The sequence below is a fragment of the Coturnix japonica genome, chromosome 1, assembly GCF_001577835.2.
Source record: "Coturnix japonica isolate 7356 chromosome 1, Coturnix japonica 2.1, whole genome shotgun sequence".
In the NCBI taxonomy this organism is placed as follows: domain Eukaryota; kingdom Metazoa; phylum Chordata; class Aves; order Galliformes; family Phasianidae; genus Coturnix; species Coturnix japonica.
In genome coordinates, this window is record NC_029516.1 from 100,116,782 (window position 1) to 100,138,667 (window position 21,886).

The 21,886-nt window shown below is 36.5% G+C and overlaps 1 protein-coding gene across 1 annotated transcript in view; it reads left to right on the top strand.

Annotated features, from left to right (window-relative positions):
* EFHC2 (EF-hand domain containing 2) overlaps window positions 1-21,141 on the top strand; it is a 56,269-nt gene extending 35,128 nt beyond the window's left edge. The window contains exons 10-15 of the mRNA XM_015884109.2: window positions 60-256; window positions 4,012-4,145; window positions 8,160-8,357; window positions 8,963-9,055; window positions 16,852-16,957; window positions 18,967-21,141. Coding sequence (XP_015739595.1) covers window positions 60-256; window positions 4,012-4,145; window positions 8,160-8,357; window positions 8,963-9,055; window positions 16,852-16,957; window positions 18,967-19,062 — 824 coding nt within the window. The 3' untranslated portion in view covers window positions 19,063-21,141. The remainder of the gene's footprint in view (window positions 1-59; window positions 257-4,011; window positions 4,146-8,159; window positions 8,358-8,962; window positions 9,056-16,851; window positions 16,958-18,966) is intronic.
* Window positions 21,142-21,886: the final 745 nt, after the last annotated feature.

A 21,886-nucleotide genomic window follows, 5' to 3' on the forward strand; every position in this document is an offset into this window, starting at 1 on the left:
TTTTTTTTTCCTCCAATGCAAAGAGTCACAATTAATTATTTACAATTTTATTCCCATAGGGATACTTGGTGGGAAGTTCTTGGAAAAAGGTCGCATTAAGAAACCTGGGCAGGAGCTCTTTAAGAGTGAACCATCTGAATACTTCAAGGCTCAGGATCTATTTATTGGAGCCAGAGTTTGTTTCCATGGCCACAACTTTCTTTTGGTGGATGCTGATGAGTATACTATCAACTATATGGACAAGCATACAAATGAGGTGAAGCAGGCTCTTGTTATTTTCTGCTGGCTGTATCTTATCTATATTGTATTTTTCAGAACAAGTTATGCCCAATTTCTCCACCTAAAGTTCAGAACCCAGTGCTCTATTTCTACCATTAAATTTAGGATATACTAGCTAGGGGCACCATGCAAGCCCCTTCTACATTTTCACCACCCAGACTTACCCTTTAAAGCCACCCTTAATACAGTATCTCTGCATATTTCTTCTTGATACTGTTTATGGACCTTTTACCCTTGAGTTGGTCTAACTCCTTTTGAACCTACAGATATTATTTGCTTCCACAGCTTTGTGTGGCAGTAAGTTAAAAGATTCATTGTCTTTTGTTAAAAGAAATAAGCATCTTTTATTTGTTATAGACTGACCTGCTACTACATTCAATACAAGTCCTAGTGTTTTGGTGTTTGGTGAAGATTCCCTTCCCCTTATGTACCACCTCATGTTGTTGTAAATCTGAGACTTTCTTTCTACTAAACTTGATTCTGTCCAAATAAGAGTCTCATCAAAATAAGGGTCCTATTCCTCTTAGTGTGCCCTTGCCAGGCAACTGTGAGATGTAGGGAGAAGGACTGTACACAGCACTCAAGATGTGGCCATATCTAGTTTAGAATCTGAATGGTGAGGCTATTTTATTGCCCGATTGGATTTATTTGTGTTCATACATATTTGTTTCACAAAATACATCCATTTTAATATTAGAAATTCATGTCGCAGTAAGGATTTGGGGCTTACAGTTTGTACTGAGTGTCACTACTTTTTGATGTTGCCTTCAGAGGGAACAGCAGTAATAAGTAGAGAACTGGAGTGCTTCTGTTTATGTATATTTTATGCTACCAGTCATTACACAAATAACTAGTAAAGAAGCCCTCATTCAGCAAAGCCAAAAACATATCCAGTAGGAATAAAAATGGATTGTCTTCTAGCAATTGTTACTGAGGTAAAAAAAATAAAATGATACAGGGGTGGAAAATCACAAGAAAAAAGAGTCATGGTGAGTTTTGTGGCGTTTTATTTTCATCTGGCTGGGAAAAAAAAAAAAAAAAAAAAAAAAGAACTTTGTGCTAAAATACTTGGAAAAAAAAGCCAACTGTGATTTACTTGGGACTTCCTACTGTGAGTAGTTCTAAACTAGGTAATTTTAACAATGTATGAAATCGGAAGGCAAGACATTTCTGCATTCCCACCCCTTTTCAGGACTGTTTCATCTCTATGTAATCTTGAGTATTGCCCTTTGGACAAGGCAGTGCTGTGAGGCCTTGGGGTTGTATCTATGCTTTGTAGGTGATGGTGGTGAATAGTGTGAATAGTGCCTATAGCAAAATTCCAGAAGTGCCTGAGAGCATGTCTGGGGAGAATATCCTGGAGGGCTGATCGAGCTATGAGACTATCTGCCTTTTGATCCAGACCCTTTCTGAGTGGGTGTGGGAGAGGGCTCTTAGTGCAGAGTTTAGTTGTTCCCTGTCTGCTGGCTCACCACAGTTGAGTCAACCTGCAACGCTCTCAAGGTGTCAGTAGCCCTAGCACAGTCTTGGGGACTGAGAGTTTCATGGTATCCTACTGTGGAGGTACAGATAGATGCAATCTGACCCTGTACTGCCTTTAGGCCACGTGTGCTGTTCTTCTCGATTGAAAATAGCAGAACGGTGTGGTTTCTTTGCAATGCGGAATTAGCACCACCTGCCTTCCCTAGAGTAATGAGGAATGTCTGCAAATGCTTGTTGATGTAAAATGTTATGACTGCTAAATGCTTTAAGCAATAAAATACAAAGCTATATACATCGTGTTTTCTTACTGCTGGACCGTTTGTTCTCTTAGTAGAATAAAAATCAAAGCCATTCTCCAAAATGCAGCATGCATCATTAGGTTGTAAATGTTCTTTGGAACTGCTGTTTGCATTGATTAGCTTGAAACAAATACATGCAATCTTAGTTTTCCAGACTGAATGATTTTACATCATCAAAATAAAATCTACAAAATGGGAAGAGACAGCACTAAAAGCACCACTTTGAAGTAAATTTTAAAATGTTCTTTGCAAGGTGAAGATGGTAGGAAAAAAGGAATGGTTATTCTCCAGGGATAGATGCTTTATTCAGCTCCTTTGGTGAGAGATCCACAAGCAAGGATACACTTTGTTTACCTTGGTTGATGAAGGGACTGTATATTTAAACCACAAGATTTTCAGCAGTTATTAGAGAGGAGGGAGAAGATGATTAGAAGTAGGGGGAATATTTTCAAGCTTAATATTTGTCAGTTGTTTCTAAAGTTAGAAAACCTTTTTCCTTCTTTATAAAGAGAGGTTTCTTTTTAGCACAACACTTTGGTGCCTTCTCTGAAAACCAGGGAAACAAATCAGGGTAGAATGTTTGTCTTTTGGAAAATGCCATTGATTTTCCATTTCAAAATGGTATTTATTGTATTTAAATGAAAGGGTGAAAAAATCAATGAATCTTTTCACTGTGATTGTAGTCAATAATGAAAGTAACTTCAAGGGTCTAATTTTAAAAACATTTTAATGCATTTGGTTTGTTTTCCAGTTTGAGGAAGAAAGATGTATTTAGAGTAATCTTACTTCCAAATGAAACATTTGCATATTGCTCAATCATTGACTGTTATTATTCAGATTTGAAGAGAAAAGAGTCTTTCAAGCAAGGCATTGATGTTTCTTCTTAGAAATTGATCCAGCAACTCTGAACAGTCTCAATTGTTTCAACTTTGTAGTCTTCTTCAATGCAAACATGAAGGTTGATTTTGCATCTATTGAATTCAACATAATAAACTCTGACTTGGGCATTAGCATGAAACAAAATGTTGTTGTGACTACTAGAATGTCAGCAATTGCATGAGGAGTTAGGAAAGTGGATAAAGAGTACCAGGCTGCTCACATACAGATGTTTACATTGGTGTTTGCAGTACATATTTTAGGAAGAAGGTGTGAAAACAACTGCTTTCTCTGTGTAGAGATAGCACTTTTTAAGCAGACAGGAAACTTTACCAATCTTTAAATACTCTACTGATTGAATCCATTGACTCAGTGCCAGATTAATGGCTAAATACATAGACATCAATGGTAAATATGAGCATAGCAAATAAATCTTTGGCAGAGCTCTAGCACAGCAGTCTGAATACAGGATAGAAGCCTAGACGCTCCAGTGCTGTTCATCTGAATTCATTTTTATTTTAATCACTTTTTTAGGAAGAAATAAGCATTCTTGTTATGTGATAGGAAACGTTGTTTCCTAGCCAATTTCCAGTCTTGTAATTCTGAGTATGTAAAGCATAGTAAATCTAATATGAATGAGAATATCTGTTGGAACAGTAGTTTGGAGCCAATGATGAAAAGCTTAGCTTTGAATTTGGTGAAGTTTATTAATAGGAAATTAAGTGAAACACACCAGCAGAAAATGAGGACAAAGATATTACAGCTGTACTTTTAATGTTTCTGCTTCTCTTATAACAACCCAATGCTTGAAGCAAAAGTGGATGTCATTTCATGTATCTGGAAAAAGCTTTCTGACAGTTCACGAGCAGATGAAAGTAGGTAGTGATTTATTTATTTATTTATTTATTTATTTATTTTGGTAGCAAGCATCCCACCAAACCTTTCAGATTTACACAGTTGAAATGAAACAATGAAGAAAATAGTGGCTCGGAATTGTTCTGCATTTTCACAACTCTTGCTTGTACATGAGTTGCATGTATGCCTTCTAATGTATGTCTTGCTTTCCTTTGTTAAGTTCCCTGTGGCTGATACTGGTTTCATCTTCAAGAAACTGAAAGACATAGCTGAACCTCGTTCTCGAGAAATCAGACAGGTGTTTGCAGCTGCTGACCCTCAGCATACCAAGGTGATAGAATATGACCCATTCAGGTAAGACAATGGGTTTTGGTTTTTAATATTCAATGAAGATATATAGAACATTACTATTTCTTGACATTTTCTGCACATGTTAGCTGACAAATGGTGTATGTTTCTTCACATTTACTTTGAGAGTTTGTGGGGGAAAAGGATAGTTAATCTATGCCTTGGAAAAAGAGAAATGAGATAGCCTGAGTAAGCTGAAAAGCACTACTAAATTCTGTATGCTTTTTATGGACTTGGCTATTATGAAGAAGAGTGAGAAAGCTGTAATATATTTACTGAAAAATAAACCCAGCCTGAGATATTCAAACAAATTAGTAAGTAGTTCATAAATTCAGTAATGTATGCTCTCTGAAAATAGTATTATTAAGGTTTTGAATTACTAGTCTACACAGAACCAATGTGTACTAAAGTAAAAAGCATCTTTCAAACACTGGAAAGCAGTAATGAGAACAACGCTTAATGTCTGCATAGTGATTTCAGCAATATTAACAGTATCAGAGTGAGTGGAAATTTGAACTCTGGTAATGATCACAAAGTAGCAGTAGGCAAGCATATAGTTACTTTGAAGAGGAAATAATGTTCAAATGCAAGTTGATTTTAGTTTATCCCATGTAACACATGAGTTTATGAACTATGTTGCAAACCTGTAAAGTTAATTATGTGGAACAGAGAAGAATATTTTACGTAGAAGCATTTTGGTTTTCACAGTGATAACATATATTTAGGAATGATCATAATAACTAAAGCATGTGAGTAAATGTATATTGCATGGAATGTCATTGCTATAGAAATGGTAACTGAGGCTGAAAATTTCTTGTGAAATAAGTCAGAAGACATTTGGAAATGGAGAAGTTTCTTCCAGTAATTCAAAATGAAAGCAGTGACAAATGATAACAAGCTGGTATTTGGAAATCCAAAACCGAGTGGTTAAAAGCAGGATTCAAACTAAGGGAATCCAGAACTATAGGCAGTTTTTCATCAAAATATTTCTAGACTCCAAGGTATTTTACTCAACAGAGACAAGATTTTAAATTGCTAAGTGAATTTAAAAGGAAAATGCTATTACTAGAGTAAGAAGAAGAGAAAATTGAAAGTTAATGTGCATCCGGATAAACTTTACGGCCCTTGAAAAAGGATTTTCATTTGTATGCTCAATAACTTTTAAATAAAGCCTACCTGTAATTCAAATTATGAAATAATTATTTGTAAAACTGTCTTCTTACATGTACTATGAGCAGGTCAAGCTTTCAGAATGTTTGCATGACAAGATTGGTGGAGCACACTTTTAGAAGGGGTGATTTTGCTTTTAAGCAGCAGGGAATTATTTTTATTTTATCAAGCAGATAAGTAAATTAAATTTAATTACAGCCGAGCTGTTTGATTTAGGTTGGTGCTGTTCTGTACCATGGAGCAAGTCAAATTACATTGTACTGAGGCACTTAGTTTCAGCAATAGAAGTGCAATATCCCTCCCCATGCAAAACAAAAAAGGGGAATCCACATAATGTTCCTTTAGCCTCGATGCCCACACAGGCCAGTCTGAGCACCTGCTAATGGTCTGCATCCCTCCTGCTAAGGTTCTAAGGGTCCCAGATAGACAGCATTCACATTGGCAGAGGAAGGATTTCCATCTAAAGAGCATTTGACTTATGTGCCTTATAGTAATGTATAGTGTATATACATGGGCATGGATATACTACTATAGTAGTATGTAGTGTTTAAATCTGTTTTAGGAAAGAAACCTTTTTTAATCACAAAGGCAAGAGAAAGCTTATTTTCTTTTTGCATCTATGAGAGGTGATATATATTTTTCTATGAAAAGAGTATTTCTCTTTCAATTTTCTGTTTTCTTGTTTGCATCACTCACTGCTTATTTTAAATCTATCATGGCATTTCACGACTAAAACTAACTATAAATGATTATTTTTAATACAAGCTATTATTTGGATGACAGCTTCAACCAGCATAATAATCCCCTTATCTTAAATACAGATAAAGCATTGCTGTGCATGGAATTTGGTTCTTCAGATTTCTACCTGCATGAGTTTATACAAGCTGCATTTAAAACTACACATTTAAAACTATGGTGTAGTGAAGCAGAATTGTAATTATACAATTTACTTTATTCTCTGTATCCAAACCTATGGCATACCAGGAAATAAATACATGTCACATACTGAACTGCTGCCTAGGTTGATGTTAGAAATATCTAAAGCTTTGTTAGAGTGAGAAGAAAAGAAAATAACTAAAACTTGGAAGCCTGTGTACCACACTGACCTAAACAGACCGCTTTTTCTCAGAAGCTGCTGGCAAGACAGTTCATTGTTAGCAACAGAGAATCATGTGTGTTTAGCAAAGATGTCTATCTTTAATACGGCTTGAGAAACAGCCCTCTTGAGCAGTTAATTATTATTTCTTCTTCCTCTACCAAATTCAGATTGCAATCTGTCTTATTCTTCTAGAATAAAAAGAAATGAAAGAGAAGACAATGAAGCTGTGGGAGCAATTGTTGGAGCTTCTTTCTTTCCGACAGGGATAGTTTAGATGTAATTCTGTGTGTGAATATAGGGTCTTACACATTAGCAATCATTAATTAAATGCAGTTCTAGTTGCGTCAGCCATTATGGTAATGTTTCGTCCCAGTGAAGTTTTTGCAGAAACACCATGAATAGGTAATTAATTTGACTGAAATACATAAGTCTACATTGATGCTTGCTGTTAAGAAAATTGTACTGAATGTGAGTTCACTAGAAACAGACATTTGGAACTGTAATGCCAAAGCATAAGTACATTAATCCAGGTTTGTGGGACAAAAAGCCTTTTAACTACTGAGGTAAATGACAGTCCAGAAGTATCCTGGATTTCCTTACTACTGGTGTTTTTCTTCCTTCACACTGAGTAAACATCCAGAACACATTAAAAACTCTGTAATCACTGAAGGCAGTACGGTCCCAGCTGCAAAGCTTTCATCATTGTCAAAATCAGTCCTTCACCACCACTCCCCCAACAATATAAACTAGAAGGTTTTATGGATAAATCTATATGTATAGTAACACATACCAATGTATGTAGAACTTCTATGTATAACTAAGCTAACTTAGTCCCAGATTTTGTGGCCATTTGCTGATAAGTGCCTTCAGGAGCTTACCCGAAAATCACTCTTGTGCTATTATCAGCAACAAATCCATGGTATCAGCAGGAATGATTAGTCATTCAGAGCCATCACTGACCTATCAGATGGATCTCAGGAACACTTCTTCGTTGGGTTGGGCTGATTCTTCTGAGCAGCACAAGCAACCTTGAGAGAGGGCATTTCAAGCTCTCCCTGTGGGCTCTGGCAGTGTCCAAGCAAACTTGGACTGCCCCTGTATTCCTTTCTTACCAGGAGATTGTGATTAGAAACTGGCTATAATTTTCTGCTCTTTATTTGTGGCCAGTTTCTGTTCCTGTTCCTCCAGCTTTCCCATGAACACTACCCAATGGGACCAGATTTCATAGTGCTTTGTGGAAAGTGGCTTAACACTTGATTAATATTCTTTTCTTTGTTGGTGTCTTCTGCCTCACTTCTTTTGTTATTAATTCTCTGTTTTATGCAACTCTTATTGTACATGTTCATATTTACAGATAATTAATCGTATACTTTGGCATGCAGAATGCAATTAGAAACAAAACAGTACCTAGTATAATTTACCACATTTTTGAGCAAATGCAGTGACAAAGATAATCTCTGCTAATGTTCTACACTAGTACAGCATTGTCAGGTAAAAGGCTTCAGTCAGATTTATAAAGTGTTTTTGTATGTGTGGACAACAACAAAGGAAGTGCAGACGTCTTCCAAAAGTGAAGTGTCAGGTACTTCCCATTAAGCTTTCTTGAACAGGCCTGGATTTCAAATTTAAAGATTTTAAATAAATACAGCACTTTATGATGAGTGTCCTTTAATAGTTGTTTTCAAGGGAATTTAGTGATTACTAACTTTTTAATTACTACACTTAATGTAGGCTGCTGTTTTTGTAAACAGAAATTTAATAGTCAGTATCACGGATGGAGCGTTTACAGAACATGAGATTATGACTCTTGCACGCCATTACGGAGAGAAAGAAGAATACGAAATAGACCACCACTTCCTCCTTGCAAAGGCTCAAGAACAACTAAAGAAAAAGAGATTTGAGAATTTTGAACAACTGACTACAATACTTGTGTACAATGACCGTGAAAAGTAAGTTTCCTCTATTATCCTTGGCTGTTATTTGGAAAACTCTGCTTGGAAACCTACCTACTTTCTGTTTGTTGCTAAGCAAATGATATATTGCAGCTGAAGAATACTTTTTCTAACATTAAGCCTTTCTTAACACTTTTACAGCGAACAAGGAAATGATAGCCTTTTTGTTTGCTTTTTATTTTGTTCATGGACTTTTTGTCACATCTGCTGCACAAAGTAATAGCTGACCTAATCATAAGGCTGTTCACAGGCAAAGCAGTATGTTAAATCAAAGAGGAAAACAGGGATTTAACAACAACTACAAAGACTTGTAGTCAATTGCTTATGCAAATCACTTGCCCTTTTTGTTCTGTCATATCACAGGTAAAGAATAACAGAGAATCATTGGGGGGCCAGGAGGAGGGAGTGAGGGGCTGACAGGCTACCACGTGCGCTTCAAGTTTTTCAGATGTGTAACAGTGAAATTTCATAAAACACATTTTTATTACCTCTGCCCCAATATTCTTACACATTTCCCTGTTCACACTGATGTTAACTTGAAATAAACCTAGCAAGTACCTTGCCTAATGCACAAGTCTCCTTGTCTGTTTCTGTTTGTGTAGATGCGGAGTGTTGCCCTACGAGACCTGCAGGACTATTTGCAAGTCCTTCAAGTTGCCGTTGTGTGATGATCTTTTAGAAACTATACTGACCATGTAAGTTAAAAGCAGATCGTATGATCTGCATGGGTACAAATCAATCTCATATATCTACTTCAGACACTTTTCTTATTAGATTATCATTTATGTAATCTGAGTCATTACAATGTGCTGATTTTTCCCCCCATAAACGTGTGGGTTTTCCTATTCATAGAATATTTATAATCAACTGTAATGTAGCCATCTGAACAACATCTTTGTTTTTATCTGGCATGGTAGATCATCTGGATTGTTGGCAAAATTCTGTGAAATTCATATTGTGGTAGTCAACTACTGGTTCTTACCATTGTCAATAATACGTCATTTATTTTGCATTTGTGTCTCTTTCATATATGTAAGTTAAAAACAATAATCTCATGGAAGCACACTGTGTGAGTTCTATGAAAAACACCAAGATGAATACACTGATTCTGTATCAATGAATTAAGTAGACTTCACCAGTAGTAAATAAAAGTGCTTTGTTTCTCTTATTAATCTCATCTGAAACATTTATTTTTAGTGTAATTGTTAAATAGCAGTACTGATGGATTTTGGTATTTTTCCATAGCATATTTAACTATTTTGAAACAAATTGCTTGACTAGCTGTATTCATGGGAATAGAAATGAAAAGAACTAGTATTCAGTGCAGTTGTTTAAAGGCTAGAGTTCAGAGTAACTCATGGTATTTTGAATACTTATGTCATGGTGAGTTTGGTTTTGCAGCTTTACTGGAAACAGGTAAATACATGCTCACAGGTCTTTTCTTTCCCTCAGGAAAGCACTGAATATTTTGTCTGTGCCTTCATACTATGTAAAATGCAGAAGCAGGTCTTGGTATGTTTAGATGTTTTCAGGTAGACGTGCTTCTTGATTTCAGGACTAATTTCAAACTTAACATCTAGGCTTATGAAATAATGAATACACTCTTGTCAAGCAAACAGTTGGAATCCATTTTATTACGACATTTATTTACTGCAACCAAGGCTTCCCACTTCAATCAGTATCAACAAGATTGCTTTAAGAAGCCTAAGGGACTATTTTCTACAAAGCCCTTTTCCCCCTAGACCAAAAACTTTCAGAATAGTTCTCTTCAATAGCCACATAAACATCTTTGGCAGTTGGTTGGCTGTTCATCACATCTTACAATTGAGTTACAAGCCTTACACATCAGAAGCATGCCTGAATTTTAGGATTAATCTAAAGCTCAATTTTAGAATTCCCACTAAGCTGCCCAACACAAAAAGTGTCGGAGGACAGTTGGCATCGTCTGCTAAACAAGGAGTTCTCATAGATTCACTTCATAAAGGCTGTAATTGAATAGATACAGAGACAAGGGACTGGAGATTTTCCTTTATGTAGTAATTTAACGCTGATGAAAAACAGACAGGCCTACCACGTCACAGGCTCCAGAGACGTGTTTATTGTTTGTGAATTTATACTAGGAAAAGCTTTTGTGAGATGAATTTCTTCTGTTAAAGACTCTTAATGTAGGAAGATAAAAAGAAAAAGACCAGTACACTACAATAAAAATAAGAGATAAGCTTAAAAGACAAGGAGGAAGCCTGGTCTTCACCTATCTCTAGGCAGGTATTCGTGACAGCTGAACTGGGACTCAGCCACTGTAGGTTCTTTCTGTAGGGGAGCTAGGAGAGGGAGTCATTTCAGCCTGTGTTAGAGCTGGATTTTGAAACTGCCACCTAAGGGGCTGTGGCCAGCTAGTATGCCAGATTTCTGTGTGAGGAAGTTACATAATGTGAAGCTGGGCCTCAGAAAACTGTAGAAGTAGTATTCCATATGACAGTATGATGCATAATGCTGATTCTAAATTACAGTAGTAGCAGTTCTGAAAAATGTCAATTTCTGTGGTGAGTCACTGCAATGCTGATAAGGAAGAATGTTGCATTCTTAATATTGGGTGCAGTTGGCACTGCCTGATAAGTGTTTTGTTTCAAGAGAGTGCAGAGTCAGGGAAAGCTTTTGTGAACTGCACATCATAGAATTTATTTTCCAGTAACCTGGAAACTGAAGAGTAGAGTCAGCTGAATAGGATTTAGAACTGTCTTTTTGTCTTGCTTTTTCTAGTACTCTTTGAGAATGAAGAATCATGAAACAGACAGGTTTATTGTTAACTCAGAATTGTCTGTTTCTTGGGAAGTATGCAATTCAGTGGGGGCAGAGTTTGTAAGCAGTTTCTTTCTCTGTTGTTTTTGGATTGTTTTTGTTGCTGTTGTTTATTTTTTTATGAGGATGTATGCAATTTTTTTTTTTTCACCTATGTTTCTGAAGCAAGTTGCAGTAGTGTTCCTTACTTGAATTTATGAAAGAAGAAAATGGTACAATAAAACTTGTTGGACTGATTCCCACGAAATCAGTATGTATAGCTAATGCACTAGCTGGACCCTATTCAGCTATAAAATGATCATAGACGATGTGATCAGATAATAGTTGAAGACTGAAGCTGTATGTTTATTCAGCGTTTGTTTCTATTTGAGATTAGGTGACAAAGACTTTCTGTAGGACTTAATGGTTTTATTTTTTCTACTTTAAAAGGTAATACCTTTAAAATATGTCTTATTTACACTTGTAAATTACACCACAGTGATCTACCACTTCTTAAAATCAAGGTATGGAACTAGAAATTACTGTCAAATTTTATGATCACATCCAGATGACGCAAAACTTTGTTTACTATACCTCAAGAACATTCAGTCTTCACGAAGTGCAGGAAGAATTAACACAAAGACTGTGAGGTATCAAAAGACCCTTTTAAATTGTCTGTCTGAAGTAAATTTATATTTTCAGTTGGTGTGGGATGGTGAAATAGTAGGATTTGGGTACCCAGCTATTAATTTCTCTAATTCACAAAACTGCAGACTTTCAGAGGTTGGAAGGGACCTCGAAAGATCGAGTTCAGCCCCCTGCTAATGCAGATTCCCTATGATAGATTGCACAGATAGGCATAAAGACAGGTCTTGAATATCTCCATAGAAGGAAACTCCACAGCCTCTCTGGGCAACCTCTGACTTATTAAGAGATCTTTCCTTTCTCCATCAGCCTCGTTTCACTTAGATCTTTGATTACAAGACAATGTAGTTTTTTTGTTTTTTGTTTTAAACACAATTCACTTTTGTTTCTTCCAGTAAACTGCTAGTTTATTATAACCATTTCTTTAAGTTTGTGTGAGGACAATTAACAATTGTCATTTGTTTCATGAATAAATGTTGCTCTTGGGCTGAATGAATGAATTCTGGTCTTTTTTTCCCTAATATTTAATTTGTGCAATGTTAAGTGTAAACTAACAAGGTCTAAGAATGATGCTGTCCTTCCCCAGAGGGTATATAAATAGCTGTCAGATAACAAAAGAAAAAATGGTGGGAAAAAGAAGGAGATGACACATTTACTTGTCAGTGATCTTGTATTGGATTAGTTAAGCATATGTCCCTGTTTTTAGAATACATTTTAATTTTGCTTAACACTGGCATAGTTTTCCTTTCCGTGGTACTAGTCTATTGGATTCCAAAGGAGCATTTGTGGATTTTAAGCTGTGGAAGCACAAGCAATGGGGAAGAAGTAAAGTATATGTACATATATATTTTTAAAATAAGATAAATTTATCTTTAGTGCCTCAGGTAGCAGCGCTTCTTGATGCTACTTACAGTGGGCCTCCTATATGATCATCCCAGTTCTCATGTCACTAATAGGCCAGGCCTCTTCTGTCTTCCCGTCTTTTCCCTGGTTTGCGCAATATCTTTTTGTTAAAAACATAATTACCTGCCTCCAATAGTTGGTTTAGAGTTGACTTGTTTCTCAGAAAGCTAACCAAATCTTTCCTTGCCTTAAGAAGTGTCCTGGTGGCAGCAGTATGATTGGAAATGGTCATGAAATCTTTCTCCTGCACTATGTATCTGCTCGTTACCTTTAATGCCTAAAACTCACTAGGTCATTTATTGTGAAAAGACTCCAGCATGAATATATGGAGCTCTTAAGAGAAATTATTTCTGTTATTTATTATCATGAAGAACTGATGATTCAATTTATCGTTGTTCAAGACGAGAATGAATGTATACCCAAGATAGCAGCCATCATTTAGCTAATACTGATCAGCTGCATCTGTGCTTACTGCCTTAAATCTTTTTGTATAATCAATTTCTGAAAAAACAGGTGTATATTTGTGTTACACAGAGGTTGTCAAGCAGCTGAAGAATCCCAGCTTTTTTTTTTTTTAAAAAAAAGGCTAAAACAACATAATACCTTTTCTCTAATAATATCAGATAAACTACTTAATACACGCTATTAAAAACAAAAGAATACAAAATCTTTACATATACATTAGCATTTATTATGAATTTATGGTTGCAGATTTCATGATGGGAAGGAAAAAATGCTCATTAGTAGCCTTTACTCACCAAAGCACTCTCAGAAATAACCATCATGTAATTTAACTAGATTTTTGACATAGCTGGAGTTTTTTGTTATAAATATACTTTTATAAGCAGAAATATGTGATTATTTCTGTGATGTGAAAGAGAGTAGCTAGCAGTAGGACAAAAGGGAATGGCTTCATTTTGTGCTTGGGGAGGTTCAGGAAAAATATATATTTGGAAAAACAATTTCTCCAAAGAAGCAGTGAGGCATTGGAACAGTCTGCCCAGGTAGGTGAGGAAGGTGTTCAAGTACCATGTTGATATGGCTGTGAGAGACATAGTTTAGTGAGCAGTGCTGGTCATAGATGGACTGTTGGAATAGATTATCTTAGAGGTCTTTTCCAACCTTCATGATTCTATGATTCTGTTCTACGGTTGTGTTTGAGGGAAAAAATAATTGCAGACAGTGTTGGAGTTGGGGAAGTGACTTACACAATCTAAAATCACATGGATTGTTGAAGTCACAGGGCAAAAACAGAGAGAAACAGATTCAAGAGATCCTTATTGTATCTTCTTGATAAGATAAATCTAATTTCCTCACTGAAGAGCACTGTCAGTTTCAGTCATATTAATTCCAGGCTCTGAAATGTATGGCATCTCTGTCCTAATAATGCAGAACTTGATAACATCTCTTCATTCCATCTGGATGCTCTGTGCTGAATTACAAGTATGTGCATTTAGTAAATTGGTGAAATAAGTCACAGCAGTAAAAAGACCTAAGAAGTAGATTATTTCCTCTAAATTAGTCTAGAGTGATATTTGAAGCTGCTTTCTGCAGCTTTTAAAATATGGGATTTAGTAGTCCTGTTTCCCATGCCCACCTTAAAACTGTAGTTAACTTCACGTGTGTCTTGTTGCCTCAACTTGCTCATGTTGTCAGTTCAAAGGACTTCTTTTTAATACTTGTTGAAAGCAGAAGCAATGTTTTTCCTTAATTTCATTGCATCAACATAAATTTGATGCTGAAAAAATTACACCCCCTCTCTTAATCTTCACTTAAAACTCCTACTTATGCAGCTCTGCATCTTGATAGTAACCTTATATTTTCAATTTTGAGAAATAGAAAAAGCTTAATGCAATTATACTAGTACAGATGATAGTAAAAATAAAATAAAATAAAAAAGAAATGTAATGGTTGTTCTGAGATTCAAAATCTGTTTGCCACAGTTTTATTTCCAAGCTTTTTTCCAAGAGCTTTTTTATCTTGTTACTCCCAATGCAAAACTCATTTCTTTCCCCAGTTACCATCTGCAAAAATACCCAACCTAAAGCAAACCAAAGCTGTAATAGGGAGGGTTCTCCTGGCAATGTTTCAGGATCATCTTTAATGCTAGTAACAGTAGTATTCTTCTCTGACTTTGCTTTCATCTTCAGTGTAACTCACTGTACATAGCATTTCAATTTATCACTAAAATCTTTGTTCATGGCTTTCAGTATATTTTATATTGTCTCGTCTTCTGACTGTTAAATGAAAGTCGTGGGGGGAGGAGAGGAAGAGGATGAGCTGCAGTTTATTGCAGTTTATTTTTGTCACTAGATTTATTGTATTGTTTTCCCAGCTTGTGTTGTAAAGTCATCCTTCGGGTACCTTCAGTCTTGATTTTTACCAGGGCCCTTTCTGGTGATTTGGGGAACTGAAGTGTTTTGAGGTGTTTCTTTAAAGAAACAAACAAGAAACATAAAGAAACAAACAAGAACAAAATAAAATGGTTGTCTAAAGAAATTGTTTCCTGAAGATGACAGCGTGTCATCTTGCTCCTACATGTGCAATAGTATTTGTCTCACTGTGTTATGTGGTAGAACTGTTTAACCTGATGTTTCCTACCAAAAATTGCTTATTGAGTCTAACTAGTCTTATGTATTTCTCCATGGACACTAGCAAAGCACAGATGCTTTCAGGATGTGCTTAGTTGCCTAAACCAGATTCCTTTTACATAGAAATAGTGTCAGGTAAGACAGATGCCATTCATATCCTAATGCAGAGCAGTTCATTTCAAAAGCAATCTGCATATACAGCATCAATTCTGCAATGAACTTCAGCCTGCACTACCTTTCAAGCATTTGGCTGGACCCACTGAAACAATTGGATTTCTCTATGCCTTAAGTACCTGAGTGTTTTGCTGAATTGAGTACTTTTTTTGTCTGAAGCTACTTCATTCAAATCAGTGGCATAGCTTACAGATCTACTGCTAGTGAGCTGGTGTTACACATATAGTAGTAGCTGTAGAACTTAACTGGTGGGGTTTGTATCTCCATGTAACAGATGCTAAATATTACAAATATTTACTTCATGGAAATAAAACATCTACCGAATGAAAAGAGTTGAAATTTCAAAATCTAGTTATTAAATGGTAGGCTAGAGAGCTGCATGTTTGTTAGCTGGAAATTGATTCCAAGGTTTATGCAAATATTTTTAAGGGATTGCTTGTTTTCAGGAAGTGGCTGAGAAACTGTATAAAGCCAGTCAGTTGTGTTACAGCACAACTCTCTTGTATCATGGAATCATAGAATGTTTTAGGTGGGAAGTGACATTTAAGATCACCCAGTTCCAACCCCCTGCTATAGGCAGGAACACCTCCCACTAGACCAGGTTGCTTAAAGCCCCATCCAGCCTGGCCTTGAGTGCTTCTAGGGAGGGGGCATCTACAGCCTCACTGGGCAACCTGTTCCAGTGTCTCACCACCCTTACAGTAAATTTCTTCCTAATATCTAGTCTAAATCTACCCTCTTCCAGTTTAAAGCTAGGGTCTCGCAAGAGGAGAGTAGAGGTGAAGAATCACCTACCTCAGCCTGCTGGTCATACTTCTGTTGATGCAACCCAATCTACAGTTGGCCTTCTGGGCTGCAAGTACACACTGCTAACTCATCTTGAGTCTTTATCAACAGACACCCCCAAATCCTTTTCCTTAGGACTGCTCTCAAACCATTCTTCACCCAACCTGTATTTTCCAATATCCACTCCCGGTGGACATATTTTCCAACATATCTTTCTACCTGTTTCTTTTCTCTACAAAAACAAACAAACAAACAAACAAAACAACAAAACAAAATAAATGCATAAACTGGTGTCCCAACTCTAATTATTACCAATTGTGAGATCCCAGTGTTGGAAGAAGTTGGACAGTGGTTAAAAAGCAAAATGAAATTACTTGGAATCTAATGAACCTTAAAGAAACTGTATGGGAGACACTGATGTGCATTAAGTGTATGGAGTGTAATATGTAATATAGAAGTTATGCAGCATTTTTCTATACTCTTTCTAGTGTTTGGTTCTAAAGGACTGCAAAGCAGTTATCCCGAAATAAGTGCTTTAGTATGATGCAGTTAAAATTATATACCTGTTACATTTTTTGTTTAATCATGAGATGTCTTATGGATATTCTACTTAGGTTTGAAGACAGCCATAAGCAAGTGGAATACAAAAAGTTTGTGGATGCAGTGAACTGGAGAGAGAATGAAATCCCTGCTTTCCAGACTATAAGGTTTCCTTCAAAGGTAAACCACTATATTTGAGCAAAAGAAAAGCTAAAACTCAGCACATGAGACACTTCTGTAATTTGGGCAACTATAACATGAGTACCTCATCCAACAAAGACTACAACAGTTTTCAACTTTTTGTTGTTTTCCCTGTTTTCATTTTTGTGTCTTCATGTAATTTTTTTTCCCCCCCCAAGAGGTTTAGAATTAACCAAAAGGAGTTACAAAGGGAAGAGGAAGCCTGTAGCACGCTCTTGCCTAGGGGGTGCCGCTTCTCTGTGACATTTCTTTGGGAGAAAAAAACAAAGAGAGGGGGAAACAAGTGTATTTGTCCTTGAACAATGGGTGTGAATACCACTCCACCCACAAATATTGTTGCCACATGTCAAATGATCTGTTTGGCTGCTGGGATAGCCAGGAAATTCTTCAAACTCCACTGTCACTAAAGAAAATATCTATATATTTTTTATGACTCCATGGAAACTTGTATGTAACAGCACGTCACTGGTAGGCATATGGCAAAACCTGTATAGGAGAATCAACTTTGTATATCTCCACCAGCCTGCTACTTGTGGTAAATAAAAATGTGGCATCAACAAACTGCAGAAATTAATCTGATTTTGCCATCTTGTGCTGGATGGAACATTTTAAAATAGTTGGTACATAAGGCAATTATACTGACTTTTAAAATAATCTTGTAATAGATAAATATGAAGCCCTTCTGCCAAAATGTAGTTTTTCCATTCTGGCCTAGCCCATGTGTTGCTACATTTGTACAGAATGTGTTTGATTTTATTCAGACCACTTAGTAACACAGCATTCCCTTAAATTTCAGTTCAACGCTGACATTTTTTTAATTCAATGTTCCTCAAGTACTGTGCTATTAACCTGGCTTCTCTCTCTTCTTTGGCTTACAAGCTCTTCCTTCCTTCTGTAGCATCTTGAACTCTGTGTTATCTAACCAGCACCCTGTGATGCTGCTTTGCTCTGCTTTCCATTGTGGTCTGTTTTTCACTTTCTGATTGGGAAGTATTTTTCTTTCTTGTAGAGATAAAATCAAAGTTCTTCCATGTGTTTTATACAGCAACCATTTGCCTTCTATGGAGTAGGTTGTATTCAGTGGGTACATTTTGTTTTCACGGAATAATCATGTTTTTGAGATATAATGATGTGATATTTAAATAGTGCTCGCTTTCAGGAGAGTCTGCCAGGGTAAGGGGACTCATGGGCCTTGGTATTGTGCTAATGGAAGAAGGTCAGAGCCTGTGCCAGGAGGATTTTTGCCTTGAAGGTGGTGCTAAGCTTCATAAAAAAATCAAGACTGAAATAAGCAGACACACAGATACACTTTATGTTTAATGTGTTTGACTGTTTCTTCCTCACAACTGCGTGGCTTATCTAGCCATTGAGGAAGACTTGTTTTCTAGAAGGCGTGGGAAAGAGGGGGCTCCTATGGGGTGAGGGTGGTGTGCAAGCAGTGGTGATACCATGAATATTCTAATACAAAGGTAAAAAAACAGATCAGGAAAAGATCAGTGAAAGGAAGGATTTAAGTGTTAAATTTTTCAACTTTGGAATCCATTAGATACTCTTTTCATTACTTACTTTGGATTTAAGTTGATTTTCAGGTTATAATATCTGTATTTCACAGATAGATTTCAGCAGCAATGTTGTGGGTTTTTTCTTCATTTCATTTTTCTTTGATGTGGTTTTTAGTATTGAATTGTGGATGACTTGTAAGGTTTTCAAGTATAAGCTTCTTAATGAGGAACATACGGCATTGTTTAATTTGAAATATCTGCAAAAAGCCAATTGAGAGAAAACATACATTTAATGAAATATTCTGAAAGATTGCTAAAAATGTTCATGTAATTATGTTTTAGGACAATGTGCTACATATGTCCACATGTTCACAGAATATTTGTATGAGAAAGTGAAACAGCACATACAATCATAGTTGGACAGCTTTTAGTTATTGCTGTTTCCAACATTATATTCTAAGATACTCTTTGGGTTGTTAATTTCAGGATGAAGATGACTGGAGCGGACAGCCACCATTCCTTCCTGAGAAAAGAATCAAATACTTGCCTCTTCTGGATGACCTGTTTGGCAAAGAAGATTGATTCAAACTACAAAAGTCACTGCTTTTGGATTAGTGTTTCTGCTCCAACACTTACTTAGATATTGAAGAAATTTCATGAAAAAACAAAAACAAGACAGATGCAAGTTTTATTACACTTCTTACTTAAACATTTATATGTACTTTGTGTACTTTTTTAACTCCTAAATCAACAGCACTCTTTAATGCTTATGCAAGCATAATTAAAACTATAATCTTAGTGTCTGGTTAGATAGAGAATGTACAAGCAGCAGCAATTACTTGAGTCGAATACAGCAAAATCTGACTGATGCTACTTTGTTCTGCTAGCAGAGGAAGTTGTTGGATAGCCTCTTGTAGTATTAAGTCAGATAGAATTAGCACAGTAAGATAATTCTCTTCACACTTCCTTTGTTGATTTTTACCTTCTGTCTGTCTTTTTGATATACCCATACAGTAATACTTCAGTACTATATGTATCAAAGTTTGTTATTTTACAGAGGAAGCAATTGGAAGATTTTAGAACAGTGTCACGTTGCTCTGGTATCAGAGATAATTATAACCTAGCAACATAGAAGTAAATTTCTTGCAGGCCGTGTACGAAAGCTATCAACTCTTGATTTTTGTTTTAGATGCAACTCAGATTGGCAACTGCTTAGTTTTACTCAGGTGAGCCATGAATGAAGGAAAGGTGCCCTGGTTCCATCTTTGTGAGATTCTTTCTTATGATGGCACTGAACTTGCCCTTTGAAAAATTGATACCTTTCTCTTTTCTCAAACTGGTGATGACTAAGCGGAGCTCCTGTTAGCATTTTTGTTTTTTTTTTTAAGCTTGAGTCATCTCAAAGCCCTGGTTAGATCTCAGTTTTCCGCATGAGTTTGTGAGAGAAGGAATTACTTCTATTTAAAGGATGCAAGTGGTGAAGGGAGGAGCTGACTCATCCACAGGGACTCTATGGTGAAGGGGATGTGGTGTGAGCCTGCTGCTGGGAAGCTCACACGCTCAGTAGACTGAGAACCCTGTGCACTCTGTAATCTAAAATTGCAATCTGATGAGAAAGCTTGATGCAAGAAGATGAAAATTAAGCATTTTAAAATCCCCAAACTGAGAGAAAAACGGTAGTTCAAAGAATAATTTGAGTTTTTTGAAACTTATTAAAGTACTCCAAATTGTAGACAAGACTATGTACAGCTTTTTGGTCCAAAAGAGGAAAATAGTTTCTTATATGACAAGAAAATTACCTGATTGTAGGCATAGTGTCAGGAGCCAAAACAGTAACAGCTTGTATTTGGAGTCAGTTTGATGAAAGCTGAAGGTTTTTTTTTAAACATGGCAGCAAAACTGAGTTTGACACTTTAAATGAATACAGTTGCCCTCATAACTTCTCAGTGTGCCCAGATTTCATCAACATATCTTTCAGTTGTTGACATCTTGTACAGATGACAGTTTTGAAGGAAGAGAGTTTCTGAGGATTGAATCTGAATGTATAAAACATCCCAAGTAGCTTTTAGAGACAGGAAATTTCACTTATATGTGTAGGACAAAGGTTTTAAAAATAAACAAAAACAAAAGCACCAGCATAAGAAATGTCATATTATTTTGTGTAGAATCCCATTTGTATAGGTCTGATCAATCATGGTCTGGTATGGTCATGATCAAGAATGGTGATTGCAAGCTGGATCTAGAGCAGTGAAGAGCTAGAAAAGTGGCTAAGAGAACAGAAATAAAGAATACAAAGAAGTGTGGCTTATTTAGGGAAACAAAATGAATGAAATGTATTACAAGCAAGGAAAATGATCTTTCAGTTCAGGACATAGGTTGCCTAAGAAAAAGAAGGTATGGTTAGCCATAAATTTAAAATTGACAGCAAAAGAAGATTTCTAACCTTCTAAAACAAAGAGGGTCCCTAGCAGGTTCCAAGAGAAAAGAACCCAGTTAATTTTTCCAATGGAGATGGATCATCTGATAAGGATAATTTTAGGATATATCGCCTGTGATACTGAGGATTGTATGTGGTACTGAATGATTCCTCCTATGCAGAGTCCATGGGATGAGGATTTTTTTTCTTCTTTTAAAAATAATATAGAATTATCTGATTTCTGATGTTTCAGTGTTTCTGATTGATATTCTCTGTACTGTGTTTACAACATTCTGTGTTTTTCTTCCCACTTCTTTTTCTCCTTTTTTCCCATGTATCTCTCCAAACTCCCATGAGCACAAAAGGATCTCTGAGAAGCAGAGCAGACAGGGCCTGAAAAATATTTTCAGTGCTTGTCACTGTGCTCACAATGTGTCATATGCTGTGGTCTGGTCTGTTGTAAACACATTTCAACAGGTTTTCTTTTTTACAAGCAGCAGCGTTTCCAGAAGGAAAAGCTCCAGCCAATGAGCAGTCCAAGAATACTCTTTGTATAATGTGACTTGCAGCATATGCTGCCCAGGATATTTCAACCTCTGCTCTAATCCTGCCACCAGCTTCTTCTCTCTTTTCACATTGCTGATGAAGGGCCTGAATGAAGACAATACCACAAGATAATGTTTCAAGATGGCAGGAGGCCATAGCTTTAAAGCACGCATTGCATAAAGAGAAAGCAGCCCACACAGTTGCCATTAATCTCAGCTCTCTATCTCTGTAGGGGAGCCAAAGATATCTTCTTTCCACAAGTATCGGTGCCTTCCATGGCAGGAGCGAAGAGATTCACATTACGGTACTGCCTCCCCATCTCCCTACTGGGGTCTGCTGTGCATTCAGTGTTAATTTTCATTTCCTGAACCTGGCATTTGAGAATAAAAGGCTTAAAGTTGTCTGCAATAGCTACTGCAGCAAGAAAAAAACAGCAGTGAGAGC